Below are 23,191 nucleotides of genomic sequence, written 5' to 3'. Positions count from 1 at the left end.
GCGTGGACAGGGGGTGTTGGCAGGCTGACAGCTGTGGGGGGGTCAGAGGGAGGTGAGTTGCAGGACGGCAGGCAGCTGTCTGCATCACGGGGAGCCTTGGCAGCTGCCCACGCTTGCCAGTCGTGACGGAGGCCAGATGGAGTAGGTGGGCACTGAGGAGCAGGTCCCCCCGCTGCCACCCCCCTTCTGCAGCTCTGCATGGTGGCAGGACACGGGGTGGCCCCGCACCGTTAGTCTCCAGTGGGCGAGGGACTGCTGTGTTCGGGGTGTGAAGGTCATGGAATCATAGAATGGTTTGGGTTGGAAGGGACCATAAAGATCATCTAGTTGCAACCCCCCTGCTATGGGCAGGGACACCTCCCACTAGACCAGGCTGCTCAAAGCCCCATCCAGCCTCGTCGTTCTGTTTTGTTGGAAAAAGACATGCACAAGAATAAATGCAGGGACCAGGATAAATTCTGCAAGCAGAAATACCTGTGAAAAGCCCACTGGGCCTGTCACAGGCTTCGTTTAAATACGGGCTCACTGTGGTCACCTGGGTAGCTCCACTACAGTTGCTGGATTTCGATTGTACTTTAAAGCTAAGCCTGTCGGAGATGCTTTTCTGAGCCAAGATCTGTCACTTGCCTCTCTCCATGTCCCCCACGGGCTCTGGCAGGGTACCAGATAGCTTTCTTTTCTAGCTGCTGGTGGCTGTCCTCTCTGCCACTGGATGGCTGTCCCGCACTGCCCCAGGGGTGTTCCCCGCGCAGGCGATGCTGCGCTCCCGCTTCCCAGCCAAAGCACTTCAGCTCCCCCCGCTCCAGAAGGCTGCACAGTGCTCCCATGGATGTGTGTGGGTGCAAGCAAACCACCGGCTGCTCCCTGGTGCTCATCAGTGCTGGAGAAAGTCCCACGTTTCAGGGTGCTGCCGCCCCGGTTTGTGCTGTGCGAGGTTGCCACGGTCCATGGCCACGGCTGGGTAAGCCGGGACAAGCGGTGACGGGGCGTGCAGGTAAAACACAGAGACAAAGTTGTGTTGGGGACCTGATTGCCTGCACAGGTTACAGGCTGTGGTTGGAATGTCACCCTGTAATTCCTTTCCTAAATCTCTTCCTAGCTGCGTCTCCTGGTTTCGGTGTAAATGCTCTGGTTTCGGAAGGTCTTCAGCTATAGCCTGTGTTCGTGTTCAACGTGCTCTTACCTGTTGTCTTTTCAATCGCTATTCAGTCATGGTTATTGAAAGGCTGAGATGAAAAATAAGCTATTCTTTTGTTTGCCTGCCCCTCCGCATCCCCTCTCAGATCACGGAGGCGGCAGACGGCTGTGCCTTCGCTGGCTTCTCCCGGGGATGAAGCCTGTGGCACCCGTGCGGTGCGGTGGGACAAAGCCTCCATCTCCTGGCAGCGGAGCCGCATGGCAGCCGGGAGCAGCTTTCTGTCCCAGAAAGGAGGCAGAAAGCTCGCTGAGGAAGCAGAATGAAGCCTTGTTGTGCCTGACGCTTCCAGCGAGGCTCAACCCCTCCAGCCTTGGAGGAGCACAGGCATCTCAGGGCTTGCTCTGGCTGCCAAGGCAGGGAAGCGGTCTCCGTTTGGGTTCTCTCTTTGAGACCTAGAAATGTTTGTCCTGGTCGTGAAGAAGGTTCTCTCGAGGTTATTTTAATGTATTCCTGCCTGATGAAGTCCCAGCACCACCCAACATCTGTTTTCCAAGGCTGACTGGAAGCCAGGTGCTACTGCACAGGCAGTTTCAGGAGGGGGGGAGCTTAGGGATTTTCTCTCTCAACCTCTCATAGTGGGCTCGGCACATTCACACTCTCCTACCTCAGAACTGAATCTTTCTGGAGTCCCCCAAAAGAAACTTAAAATGCCATATTCAAAGTATTTTTCACACGTTATAAAGGGATCGGGGCAGTTCTCAGCATTGCAGCTGCAGCTTGAGGCTCAGGGATTTTTCGGAGTCGAGATTTGCCCCTTCCATCACTTTTCCCCTTTTGGGCTCCTTGTGAGTGCCAAGTACCTGGTCCCAAGGCAGACTTGCATGTAAACACTTTAGTTTAGTTTTGTAAATGGTTTTAAAAGAATGGCAAGGGAATTGCAAATGGATCTGAGCGAAGATGGAAAAAGACCACAAAGGAGAAAACACTTTAGCAACAGGACGGGGGAGCGCTGAGCTCTGCCAGCATCTCTGCGGGGTCTGCCGGGTGGTTATTCCTCCCTCAGCTTACGCTGGCAGCCCCTTGCCCGTGGCAGTCGGAGGGGGACACTGTCCCGTGGCTGACAGTCATGGGGGGCTTTGCTGTGCTGCAGAGGCAGCTGCCCTGCTCTCCGGGCCCTGCACCTGCGCTGGCTCCTTGTTGCTTATGGGACCAGGGTGGTTTAATTAAAGGCGACAAAGCCACCTCGAGAGTCATCTGTGCAAAGCATCAGCTGCCCGCGCGGTGCCTGTGAGCTGCTGGCACAGCGTGTTGGCCCGCTTTGCCGGCTGCCTGCAGCTCCTGAAGTGCTTTCAGAGAGCGATCACTTCCCAGTGTCGAGTGCTCACAATTGTCTGTATTTTTGGAGTTGTTCGAGTCTTCCCCCAACACCATTCTCCGTTCCAAAGATGCCAGCTGAGAACTTTCCATGTCCAGGCCCCCGCTGTGCGTCCCCTCCGGGAAGCTGGAGATGCAGTTTGTGGTGGGACATCTGTGCATCTGTGTCTGCCGGGCAGTAACAACAAACCCTTCCTGTAGAAAGGGCACAGCGGTGGCACTGGTTGCAGAGGCTCCAGGGACACATGTGCACCATGTGTCAGGGTGATGGTTACAGCCAGTGGACAGCCTTGGCTGTCCTTGTAGGCACCAGACCTGGCTGGAAGGGGGATGGTGCCCACATACGGGTTTTTCCCAGAGCCCTGGGTTCAAACACAGCCTGAGAAACTAGCATTTGCCTGGGAGGTGCCATCCCTCCAACAGAGTTGACACCCAAGGAAGGGTGGTGGGAAGGAGAGGCAGTGCGAGGGGAAGCCATGCGCTCAGGGAACCATGCTGCCTTTCAGATGACACCAAGCTCCTTCACCCGGGGGAAAGGGGGAGTTTGCCCACATGCCCCCCTGACCAGTCTGCCTGCCTGACTCCCATCTGTCTCCGGCAGGTATCTCTCAGCCACGAGTGCACTCGTGCCATCATGAAGCTGATGTACTGCCCGCACTGCCGGGGCATGTCCAGCGTGAAGCCGTGCAACAACTACTGCCTGAACGTCGTGAAGGGCTGCCTGGCCAACCAAGCGGACCTGAACACTGAGTGGAAGTACCTGATGGGTAAGATGTCCTTCCTCTGCTGCAGCACAGCTGCCTCTCACAGCACCTTTTGACCTCTCGGAGGCAGTGTTTGGCGAGTAAAGCAAGGACTGTTGGAGGCTCTTTTACACTACAGTTTCTCTGTCCATGATCTGACACATAGAAACTATTGCACATTTTGCTGGGCTTTAACACCGTTAGAAAGGACACTGCTGGGCTGGCTAACAAGGGCTTAAAGAGTTTTCGTCTTGCCTGTGCTCGTTTGGCTTTGCCCACACTTTGCATTCAAGCAATTCTTCCTTCCCTCCCAAGTGTTGGAGCTGAGGGACAGATCCTGCCACCCATACACTGTCAGAGCTGCCTCCTCATCCCTGCCAGAGTGCTTGTGAGAGCACAGGAGAAGCACTTGCTGCCCGCCTTGGGAGGTAGTCTAGAGACGTGAAGCCATAAACTCTTCCCATGGGTGGAGAGCAAAGGGATCAGAGTCACGTACTGCTAAACAGAAAGAGGTGTCTTAAACAAATGCGTGGCATCACCAGGAATGGCAAAATTAGACTTGTATTTTAAATAAGAAAAGAGCTCATTTCGGTTTTGTTTTGTCACTCAGCTAAGATGATGGGTATTTTAAAGTGGGTTGTATGTGTATAAAGGTGTCCATTTCATTGAGTTTAAAGCCAGAAATACCACCGTGGTGGTGTGATCTCCTGTGCAACGCAGGCCGGAGAACTTCAACCAGGTGTTACTGCAGGAAATTCTGCATTGCCTCCTCAGACCCGGGCATCCCTTTTAAGAAGACCTCGGGTGTCATTCGGATGGTTTTTCCAAAGCCTGTGGCTCCCAGTTTAAATGTGAACTACTGCTGAGAGTGACTTGTGGAGCGGATGGACGTGGTTTAAGGCTGGTGAGGGTCTGTGTTTAGAAAATTATGTGTTTCTGTTGCAGCACACATCCTCTCCCCACCTGCAGTCCATCAGGGGAGGCTGTTAACAGTGGTAGAGCTCTCGCTCCTCCTTGTGCCCACAGAGCATCACCCGGCAAGCTCCTCTTTCTCTCCCAGGTTTTATGTTTAGACCTGGAATGGTCTGAGACCTGAGGGAGCCTTGATATTTGTCTGGATTCATGGAAGGCAGGGACCAGGGGACATGAGCTTTGGGCTTGGCCTTTTCCCTTACCTTGGCACCTGCTGCCTGGCCAGCAAGGCTACCAGCTCACTGGCCAGCTGCAGCCCGACAGGCTGGCTCAGGGTTGACGTGTGGTGGTGTTAATGGTGAAAATCCTGCTGAAGTTCAGGGGGTGTCATCTGCCTCTCAAGGGACATTGCAAAATAAATATCAAACCGCTGCACACAGGGGCCAATGCACTTGCTCAGTGAGGTGCGTTGGCCAGCTGCCCGCCTCCCCCTGGGGGCTAACGAACCAAGTGGCAACTTACTGTGGCTAATTGGAAGTGCTCCCCATGAGAGCGACTTGGGAGGCTGCTGCCAAAGAGGGGGAGGAATATTCCTTTCCCCGAGGGTTTACGCCAGGACTTTGATGGCGTTTTGGCCTTTCTGGCCAGAGCAAGCCAACTGTTACCTGTCACTGCTCTCCTGGCAGGATGACGGCCCGTCTCCTGAAAGGTCAACGTGCAGCTCTCCTTGATTGACAGGGAGGCAATTCCGGGTGCATTTTGCACTTATTCTGGCTTCCTCTTCCCCAAGAGACACTGTCAAGGGGTGACGGCTAGGAGGAAATTGGAGCTTCTTTCAAATTGCCGTTGTACATTTTAGTGTCAGAGGTCACAGTCTGATCAAGGACTGGAGCAAGACGTAGAGTCAGAGGTAGCAGTTCGCTGGCACTGTCCATTCTTCACCCTTCTCCAGGCCCTTCTGTGTAGCTGGAGAGGATTTTGTTACGCTAAACACAGAGTTACTCTTTCAGTTTGACAAATTAGGGCAGGTCAAATTCAGGGAGATTTTTATAGTAAGTGGTTCAACAGAATTTATCGCTAATTTGGGGGTGCAGCTTTAGATATAAATGTCTGTATCGCAACATTAGCGCCCCTGCAAGCTAAAATTGTCTGGAAAATACAGTCTCGAAGGTGACACTGCAACCCCTGAGTGGCAGCAAAGTTAAACTGCGAGCTCTTTAATGGCGCAGGAGATGTTATTTCACAGAATACAAAAAGATGTTACCCCCTCGTATGGCATGTTTAGCTTTAGAAATCAGCGCTGCCATAGGACTGTGTGGCAGGAAAAGAGAGCACGTTAACTTGGAAACTGGCCCTTGTTTCCCGTCTTGCTCAAGCTAACCAGCAAAACCTTTTTTCTTTTTTTGAAGAGCTGAAAATAAATACATAATGTTTCCAAGCTGTGACTTTGCATGTTGTTAAATCCTATATTATAGACCCAAGCAAAGAGTATTATGTGACCCATGCTCCAGGCTGGCTGAGGTTTGAGCCCTCCCTGGACCTGCTTTGGGACTGTGAGCCCTGTGGGCATGATCTGGTATCTTCTGTGAGTTTGTGCTGTCCCTCGTCTAGTCTTTGCCCAGCTTGGTCATTCCCTGAGAGCTGTCAGGGTCTGAACATCCATCATGTAACAGCAGAGAGAACACACTTGCGAGGGCTGAGCGTGCTGTTAAATTGACAACAGTAGGCTCAGGATCAGACCTTTGTTATTAACACACTACGTCCACTGTGGACCTAATGCTTCTTCACAAACCTCACCTATACCTCGTGGAGGCCTTTTGAGGTCTTTCTGCCGAGTCCTGCTGGCTTGCCCAGGCAAGGGACTGGACACTTTCCTAGCAGGTTTGAAGTGACAGTCCATGGTTGTGCCTCACCTGGCTGGACTCTTGCTCTAAGGAAATTTGCTGTGCAGCCCAAAGATAAGTGTCAGTCCTTTAAAACGGTATCACAGGTGACAATACAGATTGTGGGATGGTGAAGGTTGAAGGACAGGTTTTATTGATGCTCTGTTGAAGTGCCAGCTGTAATCCACCTGGTGGTTTTATTGTTCCTGACTAATGTCGGCACCACAAACTCGTGCTGAATAAGCTTTTCTGCAACATCACACCATCTGCTCTGACTGCCTCCTGCCAGGCTGATGGGTGAGGTATCAGGATTTCGGACAGAAGAATTAATCACTCTTAATGAATAGCTCCATTTACAGATGCTACAGATCTCCAACCTTGACCCTGGGATTTGACTTTCTTTGTGTAGAGAAGAACCACCACGAAGCCATCACACTTGTTTTCTTCCATGTGGCGAGGCCACAGGAACATGAAGCACTTTCTGCTCCAGATGAGCACAGGCCACCCCAGCGCTCAGACAGACCCCTTGTCCTGCCAGGAGGTTTCTGGTGTGTGCCCTAGGAGACGTAGACCACACTGGAGCCATCTGAGGTCACACGTAACTGGATGCCAAGTCCCTAAATGCTGATGAAGCTTGGCCTGGCCTCCGGGCTACTAAAGCACAAGTGGTAGGAAACTGAGGCAGCAGCAGCTTTAGCAGTGACTTTCAGAATTACAGTTTTGAATGGCAAAGTCAGACCTGGTTAAGGTCCCATCTTAGATGTCCAAACACAGTTTTTTCCCTGCCCTGAGATCCTATTTAAATCGCACTGGAGACCGAGGATGTCAGCTTTGCTCTGCAGTGGCATTCCCCAGTGCCCCGAGCTCTACGAGCATATAGGCTGTCCTTATTTCAGACCCAGCCTGGGTGTTGAGAATCATCTCTGGAGGTAGGCAGAGGTTGGTAATTTTTTTGTAAGCCAAGCACGGTCCCAAAGCAGCCATCCAGGCAGGAGCTTCCAGGCCAGGCAGGAGCACGTGGACATCAGAGCTTTCCAAGACAAGGGGAGCTGCGAGCAAGAGGCACTGCTCAGTCACTCCCTGTCCTCTTTACTGGTTTAGTTGTGGGAATTTTGCTCTGCTTCTCTGCCTTTATAGCCTGATATTTCCCTCACTGGTCATGTATTGTCCTTTCAGAGGTGATGGTGAGAATAATTACTCCTTTTCTCACTCCTTCACTGCCACAGAAGCTATTGCCCAGTACCTTTGGCACTTTATTGATACGAATTCTCCCACTTTCTGCTGGCTGGAGTGCTTTGCTGAAGACAATGCAATGAATTAGGAGGGTTAGGGCCAAGTATTGCTAGGAATCACTTACTATTTCTGCACCAATTTTCCATTTTTCCTTTCTGTAGCACCCCGGGAAATGCTGGTCACTTGGTGTGAATACAGGTTGCATTTACCATTTGCGGGAGGTGACCTCTTCCTGTGCCACGGAGGGTGGCCTTACCTACGTGCTGGGAAGGGACAGCTGTCCCACGCCAGAGGAAAATGAGCACTTGGGCTGTAGTGCAAATGGAGAGATGTCTCCCAACAAACCTGCTGAGGGGCCAACAACTTATCCCATCCAGCATGAGCACGAACTTTAATTTGGTTTGTACAGAGTCTGATGAGAGATGTCTCTGTCTTGTTTTACTAGATTCCCTGGTCGGAGTGGCTGATCGGATTGATGGACCGTACAACGTAGACACTGTAATAGGGACTATTCACATGAGGATCGCCGAAGCTATTTCTAACTTGCAAGAAAACAAAGATTCGCTCACGGCCAAGGTAAGAGCGTGTGCCTGGGCCTGGCTGAGGGTACGCCGTGAGTAGCTGCCAGGACCAGATGTTTTCTGAGCTCACTATTCAACTGAGCTAAAGGACATGATGAAAGAGATCAAATGCCCGCTCTTTTAATGATAGGAAACCACCCACCTTACACAGGCAAAAACTTCTCAGGCATTTCCAAATACTCCTCCCTGCCACATCCAGCCAGCCTCCTTTAGGCACAGACACGCAAGGTGGGACCACATATGCAGTGACTGCGGGAGGCATGGTGCCATTTGCTGTCAGGAGCCTCTGTGTCTGAAGAGTCCTGAGGTATTTTGGCTGAGCTGAGGCATTCGCAGAAAGTGCCCAGTCCCTAGTGACAGAAGGCAGCTGCTTTAACCTGCCTTGGGGTGATGTTCTGCAGTGGAAACACTGGGCTATCAGGCTGTATCTGTGGGACAGAGTTGCAATCTGGCAGTCCATCTGGAGAGCATAAAACAGGCTCTCCTGATGCTCACCTCTCTTCCAAGAAGTATATCATGAAGCTCTCTGCTATTGGTCTTCTATTTTTAGTATATTTATCCACTTACCACAATCACCTCTGTAGCTGCAGGGAAGAGAAGCTTTGGGAACAAAACCAGCCCTCCAGGGCTTCTGCTTTTTGCCCAGATGTTCCCCAAGTCCTGCAGCTATCCCACAGTTAGCACAAAGATGCAGATGAAAGGAGCAGGGCAGGTCCTAACGGGGTCTTGGAGAAGGGAAGGGCCAGAAGTATTGCTTAGCCAAGCAGGAATTCACTGGCACACGCCAAAGCACTAACAGCAGCATGCATCCACGTACACGGTTTCTTTTCTGACATGAAAGGCCATATTCTTTCTGCCCTTGTTACGTGAGACTGAAGTTGTCCACATGAAAGAAGCCCATGATGTGGGAAAACATGGCATCATCTGCAAAGAAAGGTGTTTCCAAGGGGCATGTAGTAAATCTGGTAAAATGAAAAGGAGTAAATAGTCTAATTGGTGTTTGACTGGAGAAACCAGGCATGTTTGATAAGCTTCTCAGTGTGAGCTGGTGACCAGGTGAATGTGACAGCCTTTGCTGGTGGCACTGGTAGCAGAGGTCAGGAGCTGCAAATTGCTGCAGCTCTAAGCTCTGGGTTTGAGCATGGCAATGTGATCAGGTGAAGGATATCATTGTCAGATGAGCTCGGGACTGGCCCAGGCCAGTCCTGGGAGTCTTCTCAGGGCCGCAGGGTGCTGCAGCAGGGTCAGGCTGCAGCTGAGGGCTTCAGACGTTACCAGCCTAGAGCCAGGTGGAGCCAGGGCACTGTCTGCCCTGTGTGAGAAGAGCCAGAAGTGGCCCTTGGACCCAGCGACACCCTCACTCATGGGTTCTCCTGGGATCTGGGGCAAAACTGGGAAGAAACACTTTTGGTACTGAGCCCTGTGTTCACTGCACCGCGGAGCACTCTTCCTGCTTCACCCCGCTCCCCCTGCCCCTGTGGCTCTCTGATGGATTTCAGGTGTCAGGAACTATCAAAGGCTGCAAACGTCTATCTGCTGTCACTATGCAGGAGGCTGTTGATCACCTCATCTGCAGGACACATGTCCTTTCCATCAGTAATGGGCATTGCTCACCTAAAGCCCTTGGGCTGGCAAGAGGATCGCCTTGATACCATGCTGTTCTGGAGCTGCCACAAGACCCACTGTCCTGGGGACCTCCCAGGGCTTTTACCTCCTGAAAGAGTGGTTTCCTGCTATCAACAGTAATAGGCCAATAAGAAAGATACAGCAGTGAAACCAAATTGGTTTTATATTGGTAGAACCAAGTTGAAAATGCTCTATATGCAGTTTTCAAGGTGGGGCTTTTTGCACGGAGGAAAGGACAGAGGTGAACAAACTGGCTTGGTGCTGAGCTGCCATAGTGGTGGGATCCATCTGGTCAGCAGGACAGTGCACCCCAGGAGGGGGCTTTCCAGGCTGAATGTCCCTCAGACACACCGATGAGACTCGCTGTCACCGAAGGCACTCATCTAGATTAGGACTTTGCTGATGGCTGTCAGAATCCACTAGCAAAAGCAGTCAGCAGCTGGCACAAGCTGTGCCAGCAGTGCTCCTCTCCCAGGTCTTGATTTCTCTGCTTTAAGGGGACACCGTGCAAAGGCGCGTTTATCAATAGCTTCTGACAGCACCCTGCTGTCCACAACAAGCTTGGAGACGTCTTTTCAAATCAGAAGGCTTGCTTTGTAAAGGCTGGTGTTTCCTGAATCAAACTGACAGTGCAAAGGCCCTCCTGACCTTTGACGCTTCATTAAATCTGGCCATCTGAGCGCTCCTTCCACCAGCCACGGCGAGGCTCAGTTGCCTGAGCACTGGCTATCTGCAACAGAGGTGTCATTGCCTGGACTGGTCATGCAGAGACTGGGGTAAACAGGCGCTTCCAGTGCACCCTTTGTCTCCACTTAGAGGTGAAATCTGATAATTTGTACCTTCAAAGTGTTTCTGCTCTCCTTTGGCTACGAAGCACACCTGGGTAGGTAGTTAGGATGATGGGAGGCACCAAAAGATCACAAGAATCATTGGGCTAGTCCCACCTCGGTCTGTTGTCCAAACCAATGAAGCTCACATGCTCTGCAATCTTGAAGCCCACACCACTGCTGTAATGAGCGTGAGCAACTCCCATCTTGTTCTTTCCAGAATTGTATTTTTCAATCACAATAAGAACAGATAAAATTGCTAGAAATAATTTGATACCAACATTGGTGACTCATCCAAAAACATGTGCTAATTTTGTGTTAGTGCTGAACGTTTTGCTTGATAGCGGTGCGCAAAACCAGTTATGGTGTGCCGAAAACACATCCTGGCACAAGAGTAACCTTAAGCCAGAATCTCGGAGATCTTGCAGGTACGAAAGATAAACATACTTAGGAAGAAAAAAAAAACCACATAACTGTGGAGTGCTAATTAATTACAGAAATAGTATTGAAACACAGGATAGAGAGTTTGGTTTGTTTTTCAGGTTTTCCAGGGCTGTGGAAATCCCAAAATCAGCACAAAAGGCTCCAGCAGCGAGGACAAGAAAAGGCGGGGGAAGGCCACGTTGGAACCAAAATCCTCTGCACAAGCACTGGAGATGCTGGTGAGTTTGCTTCTAAAACCCCCTCCCCACCGGTGTGCCAGGGCAGGCGTGATGGTGTGCTGCCTCCCCTGGGAGCCCCGGTAGCCCCAGTAGCACCACTAGCACCAGTAGCCCGGCCGGCGCAGCACTGGGTCCTGCGGTTTGGGTCAGACCACCCCACAGGCTGCGGAATCGCCTTTGCTGGCAAGTCTGAAGAAGATCAGATCAGCGAGTGGCGGCATGACCTAAGCAGATCTGATCTTGCCTCAGCACAGGGTCCGGGTCTAGGTTGCTGATAACCAATTTCTAAGGGATTTGGTGCCAAACTTATCTGAAAAGGCTCCTTGCCATTGGTGTCATTCAGCCTCAGGCGATTCAGCCTGGATACTGGGGCCAGAGATTCTCCTCCACAGAGATTTTTGGATTCTATGGATGATGAGCTACAGAATCTGCCATGGTCCCACATTTCAGAGGCTCCTCACTCACAGGCACCTGCCTGTCCCACCCTGGCAGAGCCCTGCTGGCTCCCATCAAGGCTGCTTCTTATGGCCCAGAAGATGGTCTTCTCCTAGTTAATCTTATGCCCATCCTTAGCATCTAACCTTCAGCCTTGGGTGCTTGGGTTGAGGGTTGATCTTTAGGGGGAGGTTGGTGACACATCCCTGTCTGCATAAAAAAAGACCCTGTGATGATAAAACAAAACACACACAAAAAAACCAGGCAGAATCCTTGTCCTTTCCACAGCCCTGGGGGACCTCAGAGCTCTTCTGGCCCTGAGCATCCTCTTTGTTTACAGGTTTTAGATGCCAAAGGGAATCTGACAGCTCTCAAGACTTACTGGATCACCCTGCCTGGCAGCCTGTGCAGCAAAAAAGTAATGGCCAGCTCAGCAGCAGACGACAAGTGTTGGAACGGGATGACCAAGGGCAGGTATGGAGAGGGTCAAGGTACCAGGACAGCACTGTTCTGGGGTGAGAGAGGGAGGGTTCGATAAAAGGCACTTAGACATCATCTGAGCCGGCCCCACACGTTCAGACTGAGCCAAAAGGTCTGTCCCTGTCCACAGAAATGCTGTGTTTCCTGAAAAACTGGTACCTGGGAACTTCAAGCCTGTTGTCATTTTGCTGTGTGTTGGAGGGTTAACCATTGAAATGCATTCGCCATGAAATAACTGTGTAGTTTTGCACTAATTAAGCAGTTTTGCAATTCCACATGCACTCAGAAGGCAGGAGGGCTGGATTTACCCCACAGACTCCAGAGCTGTTGCTGAGAATTGCATATGCGTCTTTCTGTCCATACCTACTCTGAAATGCTCTTGCCTCGTGAGAAGAGGCACCCAGGTGACATCAAGCAGCTGCAGAAGGACCTCCCACCCATGGCTGAGGGTTAAAGGATGGCTGTCAGGGGAGAGGGGCAGCTGCTGGACGTGCACCTTTCTCCGCTCTTCTCCACGGACCTGCTGGGCTGGTCTCTGCCAGCCCGGAGACGGTGCCTTTGCTTCTTCCATATTTCACGTCGTTGCCAGCAGTGCCGCAGATGTGCAGGAGCAGATGGGCTGCGGCACTGCCGAAGAGAGCAGCCCAGCTCTCGTTGCTGGTTGATAGCTGCCAGTTAACTGAACCTTCCCTGGGGACCAGTCTGGTTGTACTGGGCTGGGGGCATTCACAGAATCACAGAATAGTAGGGTTGGAAGGGACCTCTGGAGATCATCTAGTCCAGCCCCCTGCCAGAGAAGGGTCACCCAGAGCAGGTTGCACAGGGACACGTCCAGGCGGGTTTGGAATGTCTCCAGAGACAGAGACTCCACCACCTCTCTGGGCAGCCTGTTCCAGGGCTCTGCCACCCTCAAAGGAAAGAAGTTCCTCGTAATGTTTAGGTGGAACTTCCTATGCTCAAGTTTGTGCCCATTACCTCTTGCCCTGTTGCATCCCAGGGTGTCAGTCCCCACAGGGTTTAACCAGGCCGGGGATGAAGGTGTTCCTCAGCTTCCCATATGGACAGAGCTTTTCCACAGGTACCAGCCTGAGAGCAACCCCTCAGCCTTTCCTGCAGGAGCTTTTCCCCATGCCAGGACAGTGATGCCACAAGGCCGCCAGCCACCTCCTGCCAGCTGAGGTGGCCTCAGGGCGAGCCCCACGCTCTGATGGGGTCTGGCCATGGCAGCGTGGCTCGGACATCCCTAGAGCTGGCTGCCTCGCAGCAAACACCAGCATATGGAGGCTGTTCGACAAGCCAACACCACTGACTGCACCTTCTCTGGGGTTCAAAGAGGCTGGATTATCACCGGTGTCTGTAACAGGGTGAGGTGAGTTTAGCTGGGGGGAGTCATCTAAACCAGTCACCTTCCTTTGCAGTTACCTGCCTGAAGTGATGGGGGACGGCTTAGCTAATCAGATTAACAACCCGGAGGTGGAGGTGGACATCACCAAGCCAGATATGACCATTCGCCAGCAAATCATGCAGTTAAAGATCATGACAAACCGGCTGGGCAACGCCAACATCGGGAATGATGTGGATTTCCAAGACGCAAGTGAGTTTAGCAGAACCGGAGAGGTCCACGGCAGGCGAGAGGGGCCGAGCAGTCACTCCTGCCAGCCTGCATGGGCCTCCGTGCAGATCCTGCAGCTGGGCCCAGACGGCAAAGTGGGGTTGTGGTGACCTGCCTTTTGGCTCGGGGCTGTAGAGGATCTGTTCAGGTGCAGCCACCTTGCTGCCGGGTGGCTGGAGGCTGTGCTGCTCTCAGAGCCTTACTGAAACCTCGGGGGATCTCTCCAGTCCCAGCCCAGACGCTGCTCCCATCTGCTCCAGAGGTTTCATAGAATCATAGAATGATTTGGGTTGGAAGGGACCTTAAAGATCATCCAGTTGCAACCCCCCTGCCCTGGGCAGGGACACCTCTCACTAGACCAGGCTGCTCAAAGCCCCATCCAGCCTGGCCTTGAACACCTCCAGGGATGGGGCATTGACAGCTTCCCTGGGCAACCTGTTCCAGTGTCTTACCACCCTCACAGTGAAGAATTTCTTCCTAATATCTAATCTAAATCTACACTCATTAAGTTTAAAACCATTACCCCTCATCCTATTGCTACACTCCCTGATAAAGAGTCCCTCCCCAGCTTTCCTGTAGGCCCCCTTTTAGGGTACTGGAAGGCTGCTATAAGGTCTCCCCGGAGCCTTCTCTTCTCCAGGCTGAACAGCCCCAACTCTCTCAGCCTGTCCTCATAGCAGAGGGGCTCCAGCAGTTTCCAGCTGCTGCAGCAGCGGCTGGTGGCAGTCATCTGGAGATCAGGTATGGGCTTGCCTCCCATAGTGGGGGAAGCAGATAGGAGGAGGTGGCCAGGGCAGGGCTGGTGGCCAGAGCTCCCCAGGGTTGCAGCAAGGGGAAGGCAGGGACGTCACCCACCATAAGGCTGACAGTCGGGGCTCACGCCATGTTTGTCTCTGCGCAGGTGACGACATGAGTGGCTCCGGGAGTGGTGATAGCTGTCCTGACGACGTCTGTGGCAAAAGACTTTCTAAGAGCCCCAGCACCAGGCAGCCAGAAACGCACGCTATTCCTAAGCAGTCTGGACACGGCATCAATGGGGCCAGCAGCAGATCTTTGCCTTCTGCCTTCCTCCTCCTCCTTTCGGTGGCTTTCATTGCCGCGCAGCACTTGTGGCGGTAACTCACTAGCACAGCCAGGAAAGAGACTGCGGCCGAGGGCTTCACTTTGCCAAAACCAACCAACCAACCAACCAACAAAAGGACATATTTAATTCACCTTGGCAAAAAAAAAAAAAAAAAAAAGGAAGGAAAAAAAAAAAAGAGGGAGGAGAAAAAGGTTTCAGTTGTTTGCTATTTCTGGCAGTGCTCGAGCTGTTTTCTTCTTTCTTGGTCTCTTCCCCAATGCTGGGCCCTTCTTTCCGTACCTCATTGTTTTACTTTTGTTATTGCCACGACCTGGCTCTCGGGGCTGAACCAAGCCTTTGCAGAGAGGCCGCCGGGGGAAACCCAACCCGGCCGGCCCCTCCGAGGGCAGCTCTTCTGCTGCCTCCAGTGGAATATGCAATTGCCCTGATCTTGTTCCCCAAGCGCTGCTGACCGAAAGCACGACGTCGCCGAGAGCAACGCCGCTTCCTAACGCGGAGAGACGGAGAGCGTCAGCGCGGCTCGAGGGCCGCATTCAGGGGCTCTTTCGGTTTTTTTTTCTCTGTACTTCCCAGGCAGGCAGAGGTGGCCCTTCACTTCCAGCGGCGTACGTAGGAGCCTGAGCAGGTTTGGTGGGTTGAACTGGAACAGTTTGGCTGTTGGACCCAAAAAAAACGCAGAACTCCCTTTTTCTTTGGAAAGGTCACAAGTGGGTTTCTTGACTAGAGCTCGTAGCTGACGACAATTTGAAATGTAGGTCTCCTACATCTAAGTGACTGGGAATGAGTGTTAGGGGTTGGGGTTTGGGGTATTTTTTCTTTGCATGCTAGTTGGAAAGCCATTTTTTACCCAAGTAATAATGGTCCAATTTCTACCTGCAGTGCAGTACCGTCGTAGGTAACAGAGAGATGAAAACATGCACAGTGGGATTCTCCGCTTGACAGACAGTTGTGCTTCCTCCTCCTCCTCCTCCTCCCGTGGCCCCAGCCCTGGATGGGAATCCCTTTTTTTGTTTTGGTGATAAGAAAGACCAGGGACTTTTTACTACCTGGAGCATTGTGACTAGTTGTGAGAGCTCGCACGTGTGGGAGCGACCGCCTGGCAGCTGCCGTAGGGCACAGGGGGCTGGTGGCGATGAGCCCTGGGCAGGTCCCTGCCCAGGAGACTGACTCAAGGTAGCTCCTACCAGGGAGGACGGGGGGATGGGACACGTTTTGTTTGGGATATTTTTTCTTTTGGCGTTTGTTCCTGTTGCATTGTAGGTTTTTTCAGTGAATTCCTGCTTTCCCTGTATCTTCCCCATCCTCCCACGCACCTTCCCTGACCCTGCAGGGATGGGGTGAGACAGGGAAGGGCCTGGCTCACCATTTGCCACCCTGTCCCACCACGTACCAGCCGCTGGGTGACACAGACGGCTGCCCCAACCCAAAAATACTTGGTGGGGTGGATGCGTGCTGGGTTTTGAGATTAGGGGTGGTTGGTAAACGATATAAATATCCTCACGTAGCTGTAGGAGTGTCTGTGCTTGTAGGGCTGTGTGCTCCGGGGCTTCCAGATGGCTTCTGTACCTCCCAGGTACGGCGAGCGTCAGCTGGAGATGTAGGTTTAGCAGATGTGATAGATACAACACAGTCACTGTGACCAGTTGGGCCATGAGCACGTCCAGGGGTCGGGCTTCATTCGTTCGGGTTGGGTTTGGGTTTCAGATGTGTTTGTACCGCGGGCGAGAGGCAGGGCAGAGGTCTGTCTGTCTCCTGCTTCTCTGGTCTGCACAGCACGTGTTTGAGCATTTCTCCTCTGCCCTGCCAGAGGAGACGTGCCTTCGGGCTGAGCAAACATTGTGGGGTTGGGGTTTGGCTGTTTTCTAAGAAAGGGGAAAAAAAAACCAAACATTTTTAATATTAGCAGTTTCTAGAATGTGCAATTTAAGGGAAAACGAGACCATGAGCAAGGTAACACCAAAAGCTGGCTCAGGCGGATGCGGGGGGGACCTTGGCTCCTGCCCACCTCGTCCTGGGGCCAGGTGATGACACTCGTGGTTCGTTGAACTAGGCAGAGATTTCAGGCCAGCTTTGACTGGCTTCTCCAAGTCGCGGTGACTGATGTTACTGACTCGGTATCCGTCCTGCCTGCTCACCGCCTTCTGATCTAACCCGGCTGGGTTTCAGAAATGAAAGCCGGGATGCTGGACGGTGGCTAAAGGACAGACAGCACCGCTAGACCCATCAAAACCCAGGAGTGGATAAATACAACTCATGGATTTATACAGATTTATTTACTTCCAGAAGTATGGCAAGTTCCACATTTTACTTTTATGAGTCTTTTTTTTTTCTTTTTACCAGAAATGCCAATACAAATTTAGCCTTCCATTAAAGAAATCCCCACGAGCAATCCTGCAGAAACTTTACATCCAAAGCAAAAGAAAAAAAAAGGGGAGAGGGGCATTGAAACGTTGTACCCTCTTCAAAAACCGGTTGGGTTGGATTGGAGTTTTAACACATGACTGCCGAGGTCAATGTTTTGCTTTGCAGAATGGGAGATTGAAAGGAAAGTCCTTGTCGTTTCCATTTCTGTGCAGTTAGCGTTTGCTGTCAGCCTGTTACCCTCAAAAGCTTCTTACGGGCCCCAGGGGGATCACACCTTAAACCTGAAGCCGAGGATTTACTGATTGTCCAGTGAATATTTTAACAACAGCCCAAATTATTGGTCCTGTTACGATATTAAAACCTGATAGTCTGAATTAATAAGGCAAAGCCTCAAAGGATACAGTAGAAACCGTTAAGCAGGAGAAATCCTTCCTGATATCCCTCCCTGCTTTGGCTGGGGTTGAGCTGATGCTTCGGTGTCCCTCTGGGCCCCGAGGATGACGCTTCGGTGGCCCCGGCACCGAGCGGGGCTGTCCCCGCGTGGTGGGCAGCCCCAGGTCTGCGAGGGCAGCGCTGGGGGCTCTTCTCTCTTTGCCAGGAGGTGCAGGACGTTGGCATTGACGCTTCCTCTCTCCTTAGCCCCGGGTCCGCTTGGGTTTATTTTGTATTCTTTTTCACACAGTCCGCCTACGCTGCTGCTTTTCATCAGTTCCCGGTTATTCAGTTTTTCTGTTCTCTTCGTTACTCCGAAGCGGTTTCCCCGACCTGCAGTTGGGTGGCCCGGGGCCGCGCTTGGCCATGCCACCTCCCTCTGTGGAGCCGAGGTGGCCGAGTCCCCCCAGGGTATCGCCTCTGTATCGCTCTAAACTAAAGCAAACCTAAAGCAAACCATAGTTACCCGATGGCTAGGCAACTAGACGAGTTCTGGCATGGGTCAACAAGCTGAAGTCAGCCCAGGTCCGGACAAGCCCTGAGCTGGCGCTGGGGCTGGCACGGAGCCTGTGGCCTTTTCAGTGCTTATAAATGACATTTCCTGAGCTACCTGTACCTGCTCGGAACAATTGTGACAAACCTCCCCAGGGCGGTGGCGGGCCGCGGGCTGAAGCCACGGTGGGGGCTGGCGGCTGCCGTGGGTTGGGTACGTGGATGGGGAGCTCTGGGGAAGGGGGGGTGGCTGGGGAGGAACATCCGCTTCGATGTTACCGTGGTGGTGATTCGTGGTGTTTGGGTTTGAAAAGGCCTCAAACTTCACAGGGATGCGGGGGGAGGGGTGGGGGGGGTGTGGTGGTCTAAAATATTAACGAGGAGCCCTGTCCCTGGAAAGGGGAGAACTAGAAATGGTGGATTTCCAAGTGTCTCTGTCTTTCAGCCTGCTCTTTCGTGCCATAACGTGTATGTTTTAACTAAGGGCGAGGGTCTCAAAAGGCTTTGAGAGCGCAGCTACTTATCATTTACAAATGACAAACTGCCTGTTGTTTTCCGGTGGGCTTGGTAGGGGCGAAGGTATAGCAAAGTATCCAAAGTCCACCTTTGCTTTAAACAGATGCATTTCTATCTGCAGAAGTAAGAATTATTTCACTTATTGGCATAGCTGGACAGTTATCTATTTCTTTCTGTTACCAAGGTACTTGTAACTCTCTTGCACTGTTTATCTAAAGTTGAAATATGTTCTTTGAATCCTTGTATAAATAAAAAGGCTGGAGACTTCAATCTGTATTTACAGGGCAGTTTTATTTCTTCTCTATTTAAGCTGAGCTTGGAGTTTTTCTTTCTTTTTCCCCCTTAAGGCACAGATAAAGGCCAGGTCAGGAATGACCAAGGAATGAAATCGTGCTTTCAGCCACAAGGTTTGGAACGGGCTGACGCCGATGCTGGCGATAGGGATTTGCCTGCATCCAACCCTGCGTAATCTGGAGGGACAACCGCCGGGGTTGTATGGCGGGGATGTGCGCGGAAACAAGGGCAACCTGGTTTGACTCCTCAAAGCAAGTACGCTGAGTGTTCTCTTCCTCATGGAGATGCACAAAAAAGTCATGGCATAACAGTGCGAGGAATCAGAACTACCCTTGCTATTTTGTCATTACAAAATGTCGTCCTAGTTATTCACCGTGACCGCGTACCACTGCAGCGGTTGGCAGGGGTGGCAGCGAGCGGAGCAGACGCTGGGCCGTCTCTGTGACGCGGAGGTTTGGTCTCGAGCGCGTGCTGGGGACGGGACTGGTGCCGCAGGAAGGTCTGAACCTCAGCTCTGCCCTCTCCGCTCTGAGACGTGGGTGAATGCGGGAGTCAAGGCAACGCATCCGATGCCGCTCACGGAGTGTCGAAAGAGCTTTGATAACTGGGAACTACTAAAAGTGTATCTATCTGCCTGGAAGCAAATATCACTTAAATTTAATAAATTGAGTGATACCCTTGAGTGAGTAGGTATTTCTTTGGTTTCCTGTCCTGCAGTTCCAGCTGTTTGCACCACGTGCGCACATTTATGTACATACAGACAAGTGTAGAAATGTTGGCCTTCTCCTAGGAGAAGCTGTTTGCAGACCAGTCGCCTCCTTTGCCTCCCCTGTGCTGTAAAACATTCCCGTTGGTCTGGAATGCCGCTGAACGCCATATATTTGCACTGCTCAGAGCTGGCGGAAGGCGTAGGGCATGCTACAAGCTCAGCTCCTGTGTCCCCGAGAAGGGAAGGCGTCAGGGGCTCTAACAGCAGCCCTTGACCTACAAGGAGCTCACCAAGCCGGCGGGGACAGGCCTTCAGAGCGGTGCACGGCAGCGGCACCAAGACCTGAAACACCCCAGTGGCCCCCAGCAAACGCTGGGCTGAGGCATCAGAGCTTTTCTAGCCGGGGGGCGGGGGGAGACCATTATCCTGCAGTTCAACCATCTTCCTGCAGAGGAGGCAAATCTCTTTCCTTTTGGCATTTAGCTTACAATTACTCTCCAGCGAACCATAACTACCCTGTTCCTATTTCCTCCTCTGCCCTGTGACACGATACAGGGCAGGCTGGTGGGAAGGGACAACCTTTCAGGCATGAAGGACCGTCCTCAAGTCAGCTGCTGGCAGGTAGCTAGTAAACATCCCGAGCCTCGCAGAGAGGCAGCGCGGGTACGGAAGCGGTGACATCGGTTGGTGCTCATGGGACAACACTGCTCTGGGATGGTGGCACCCAGGGGCCTCCTGGACGTGAGCGGCAGGGAACTTGTAAGCCAGTAGGTGACACCAGGCAAATCCCGGAGCAATCTGCTGGGCTGCTGCCGCCCATACGGATCGGTGGAGGGTTCATGCCACATTGGGTGTGATGCCATGCGAAATAAAGATCATGGTTTTGGTAACCAGAGCAGGCGTGATGGGAAAACTCAGCACAGTGGGCACTTTTCAAAGGGAGGAGTGTTCTTGCCATTAGCCAGAGTCTTTTAACGGGTTTTTGGGCTGCACTGAAGCCAAGTATGACGCACAGAAGCCAACAGCAGGCACCCAGGAAGGAAAACAAAGCAGTGAAATATGGTTTTCTAATGGTGAGAGCTGATACTGCACAGCAGGAGCACATCTGAGGAAGTGATGGGGATCCCTGTGCCCTGCTGGTGCAGGACATGGGGCAGAGGGGCTGGCACGGAGCACTCAGCTCAGCCCCAGCTCGGTGCCCCTCGGAAACAGCAGCCTCTCCGTCCCGGTCAGACACACACCAGTGCCCAGCACCACCGCTGGCAGCCGGGGCAAGGGAGGGGGTGTGGGGCAGGAGGGGGGTCCAGGACAGCAGGGAGCCAGAGGTGCCGGGTGTGGTGAAAGAGAGGAAGAGGGTCCCTCGCCCACTGAACCCGCTGAGCGCAGCCCGGCAGCGCCAAAGGCAGCGCCCAGGTTCTCACACACCGGTAGCTCAGATGCTGGGAGACACAGGGAGCATTAGTTACTACGAAAGGCCGTACAGAGTATCTCGCTGCTCGGTACATCAGCCCTACATTAAACCTGGAGAAGAGAAGGCTCCGGGGAGACCTTATAGCAGCCTTCCAGGACTTAAAGGGGGCCCACAGGAGAGATGGGGAGGGACTCTTTATCAGGGAGTGTAGTGATAGAACAGGGGTAATGGTTTCAAACTGAAAGAGGGGAGATTTAGATTGGATATGAGGAAGAAACTCTTTACTGAGGGTGGTGAGGCACTGGAACAGGTTGCCCAGAGAAGCTGTGGCTGCCCCATCCCTGGAGGTGTTCAAGGCCAGGCTGGATGGGGCTTTGAGCAGCCTCGTCTAGTGGGAGGTGTCCCTGCCCAGGGCAGGGGGATTGGAACGAGGTGATCTTTAAGGTCCCTTCCAACCCGAACCATTCTGTGATTCTGTGATTCTAAGCTGAAGAAAGGGACAGCCGAAAGCAGTTCATTATAAAGCAATGGCAATTTGACCATACAAACTAAGGCAATCACAGCCTACGCAAACTTGCTCCTTCCTTTACTTGCTGCTTATGGAAGAGATTTTTCCCCCAGTAATTTCCATAAGCTGAAGTCACCCGTTAGGAAAGGGGGGGTTGATGAAGAAAGGGGGCCAGGAGCGGCCCTTCTAGGGGCAGGAAAGGCTGTGGAAGGTACCAGTGATGCCCGACCAGAGTTCTGGGCTGCTGCTGCATCCTTCCCCGCTGGGTGGGTCTGTGGCACCTGCGCCTCTTCCCCTGAGCAGCCCCGGGGCTGTCCCAGGCAGCAGCCGCGAGCTCCCACCCCTGGTCCTGGGAGACGTGGTGGGCGCAGGCCAGGCGAAGTGCAGCGGGGCAAATGGGGCTTCCCCCACCGCCACCAGCAGACAGGGTGCAAGACCTGCCAAGGCAACACGAGGCCCCCATGGCTCAGCCCCCCGACCCCACAGCACTCCAGCCCCTGCCCACCCTGTGGGGCAGCCCCTCGCTGCAGACCTCTCCCCCTGCCCGGCCGCTGCCGGCAGCAAGGGCTGCTCAGCTTCACCATGGGGAAGGGAGGGTGCAGGGAGGCCAGATAACAGCCCAGGAGGCCAGACGCTAGCCCACAAGGCCCCTCAGGGAAGGTCTGAGCTCTCCACAGCCCCTCGCCATGGGGAAAGTGTCCCACCAGCAGCACAGGGGCAAGAATGGGCTTCTGGGTCATGGGCTGGGGGGAGGGGGGGTGGGGGTGGTGGTGATGACCATGATGCCAACTGCCACTGCCCAAGGTAAGGCTGTCCACAGGGGTCAGTACTGGGACCAGCTCCTCAGGGGCCCCCCAGCATCAGAAGGACATGGACCTATTGGAATGGGTCCAGGCCACGAAGATGATCATAGGGCTGGAACACTTCTGCTATGAGGACAGGCTGACAGAGCTGGGTTTGTTCAGCCTGGAGAAGAGAAGGAGACCTTATAGCAGCCTTCCAGTAACCTAAAGGGGGCCTACAGGAAAGCTGGGGAGGGACACTGGATCAGGGAGTGGAGCGATATAACGAGGGGTAACGGTTTTAAACTGAATGAGGATAGATTTATACTAGATATCAGGAAGAAATTCCTTACTGTGAGGGTGGTGAGGCACTAGAACATGTTGCCCAGAGAAGCTGTGTCTGCCCCATCCCTGGAGGTGTTCAAGGCCAAGCTGGATGGGGCTTGGAGCAGCCTGGTCTAGTGGGAGGTGTCCAGGTCAGGGAGTTGGAACTAGATGACCTTTAAGGTCCCTTCCAACCCAAATCATTCTATGATTCTATGAAATCTGGAGCAGATGGGAGCAGTGGCTGGTCTGGGACTGGAGAGAGACCCCGAGGTTTCAGTAAGGCTCTGAGAGCAGCACAGCCTCCAGCCACCCCATAGCAAGGTGGCTGCACTCGAGCAGATCCTCTACAGCCCTGAGCCAAAGGCAGGTCACTACAGCCCTGTTCTGCCATCTGGGCCCAGCTGGCAGGAGTGACTGCTCGGGCCCTCTCACCTGCCATGGACCTCTCCAGTCCTGAGGTGTTCAAGACCAGGCTGGATGGGGCTTAGAGCAGCCTGGTCTAGTGGGAGGTGTCCCTGCCCATGGCAGGGAGTTGGAACTAGATGATCTTTAAGGTCTCTTCCCACCTAAACCATTCTGTGAGTCTATATGTGTGGCCATAACCTAACATCACTGCATCACAGTGCCAGGACACCCACCCCCTGCAAGGCTCTCCATGCAGCTGAGCATCGCAAGGACTAGACCTGGTGCTGTGCTGCTCTCCGGGATGTCTGTAGTGGGGCTGGGGGCAGCTGTGACCCTCCATCTGCCTCCACAGCACCAGCTG

At 53.0% G+C, this 23,191-nt stretch overlaps 1 protein-coding gene across 1 annotated transcript in view; it reads left to right on the top strand.

Annotated features, from left to right (window-relative positions):
* GPC1 (glypican 1) overlaps window positions 1-18,670 on the top strand; it is a 218,508-nt gene extending 199,838 nt beyond the window's left edge. Inside the window, exons 4-9 of the mRNA XM_054205463.1 lie at window positions 3,114-3,279; window positions 7,729-7,859; window positions 10,860-10,979; window positions 11,755-11,888; window positions 13,313-13,488; window positions 14,408-18,670. Of these exons, the coding sequence (XP_054061438.1) occupies window positions 3,114-3,279; window positions 7,729-7,859; window positions 10,860-10,979; window positions 11,755-11,888; window positions 13,313-13,488; window positions 14,408-14,625 (945 nt within the window). The 3' untranslated portion in view covers window positions 14,626-18,670. The remainder of the gene's footprint in view (window positions 1-3,113; window positions 3,280-7,728; window positions 7,860-10,859; window positions 10,980-11,754; window positions 11,889-13,312; window positions 13,489-14,407) is intronic.
* The last annotated feature ends 4,521 nt before the right edge of the window (window positions 18,671-23,191 follow it).

Source organism: Rissa tridactyla, chromosome 6 (genome assembly GCF_028500815.1).
Source record: "Rissa tridactyla isolate bRisTri1 chromosome 6, bRisTri1.patW.cur.20221130, whole genome shotgun sequence".
NCBI classification, from domain to species: Eukaryota; Metazoa; Chordata; class Aves; order Charadriiformes; family Laridae; genus Rissa; species Rissa tridactyla.
Note: the sequence above shows the minus strand (reverse complement) of the source record. Positions and strands in the feature narration are given on the sequence as shown.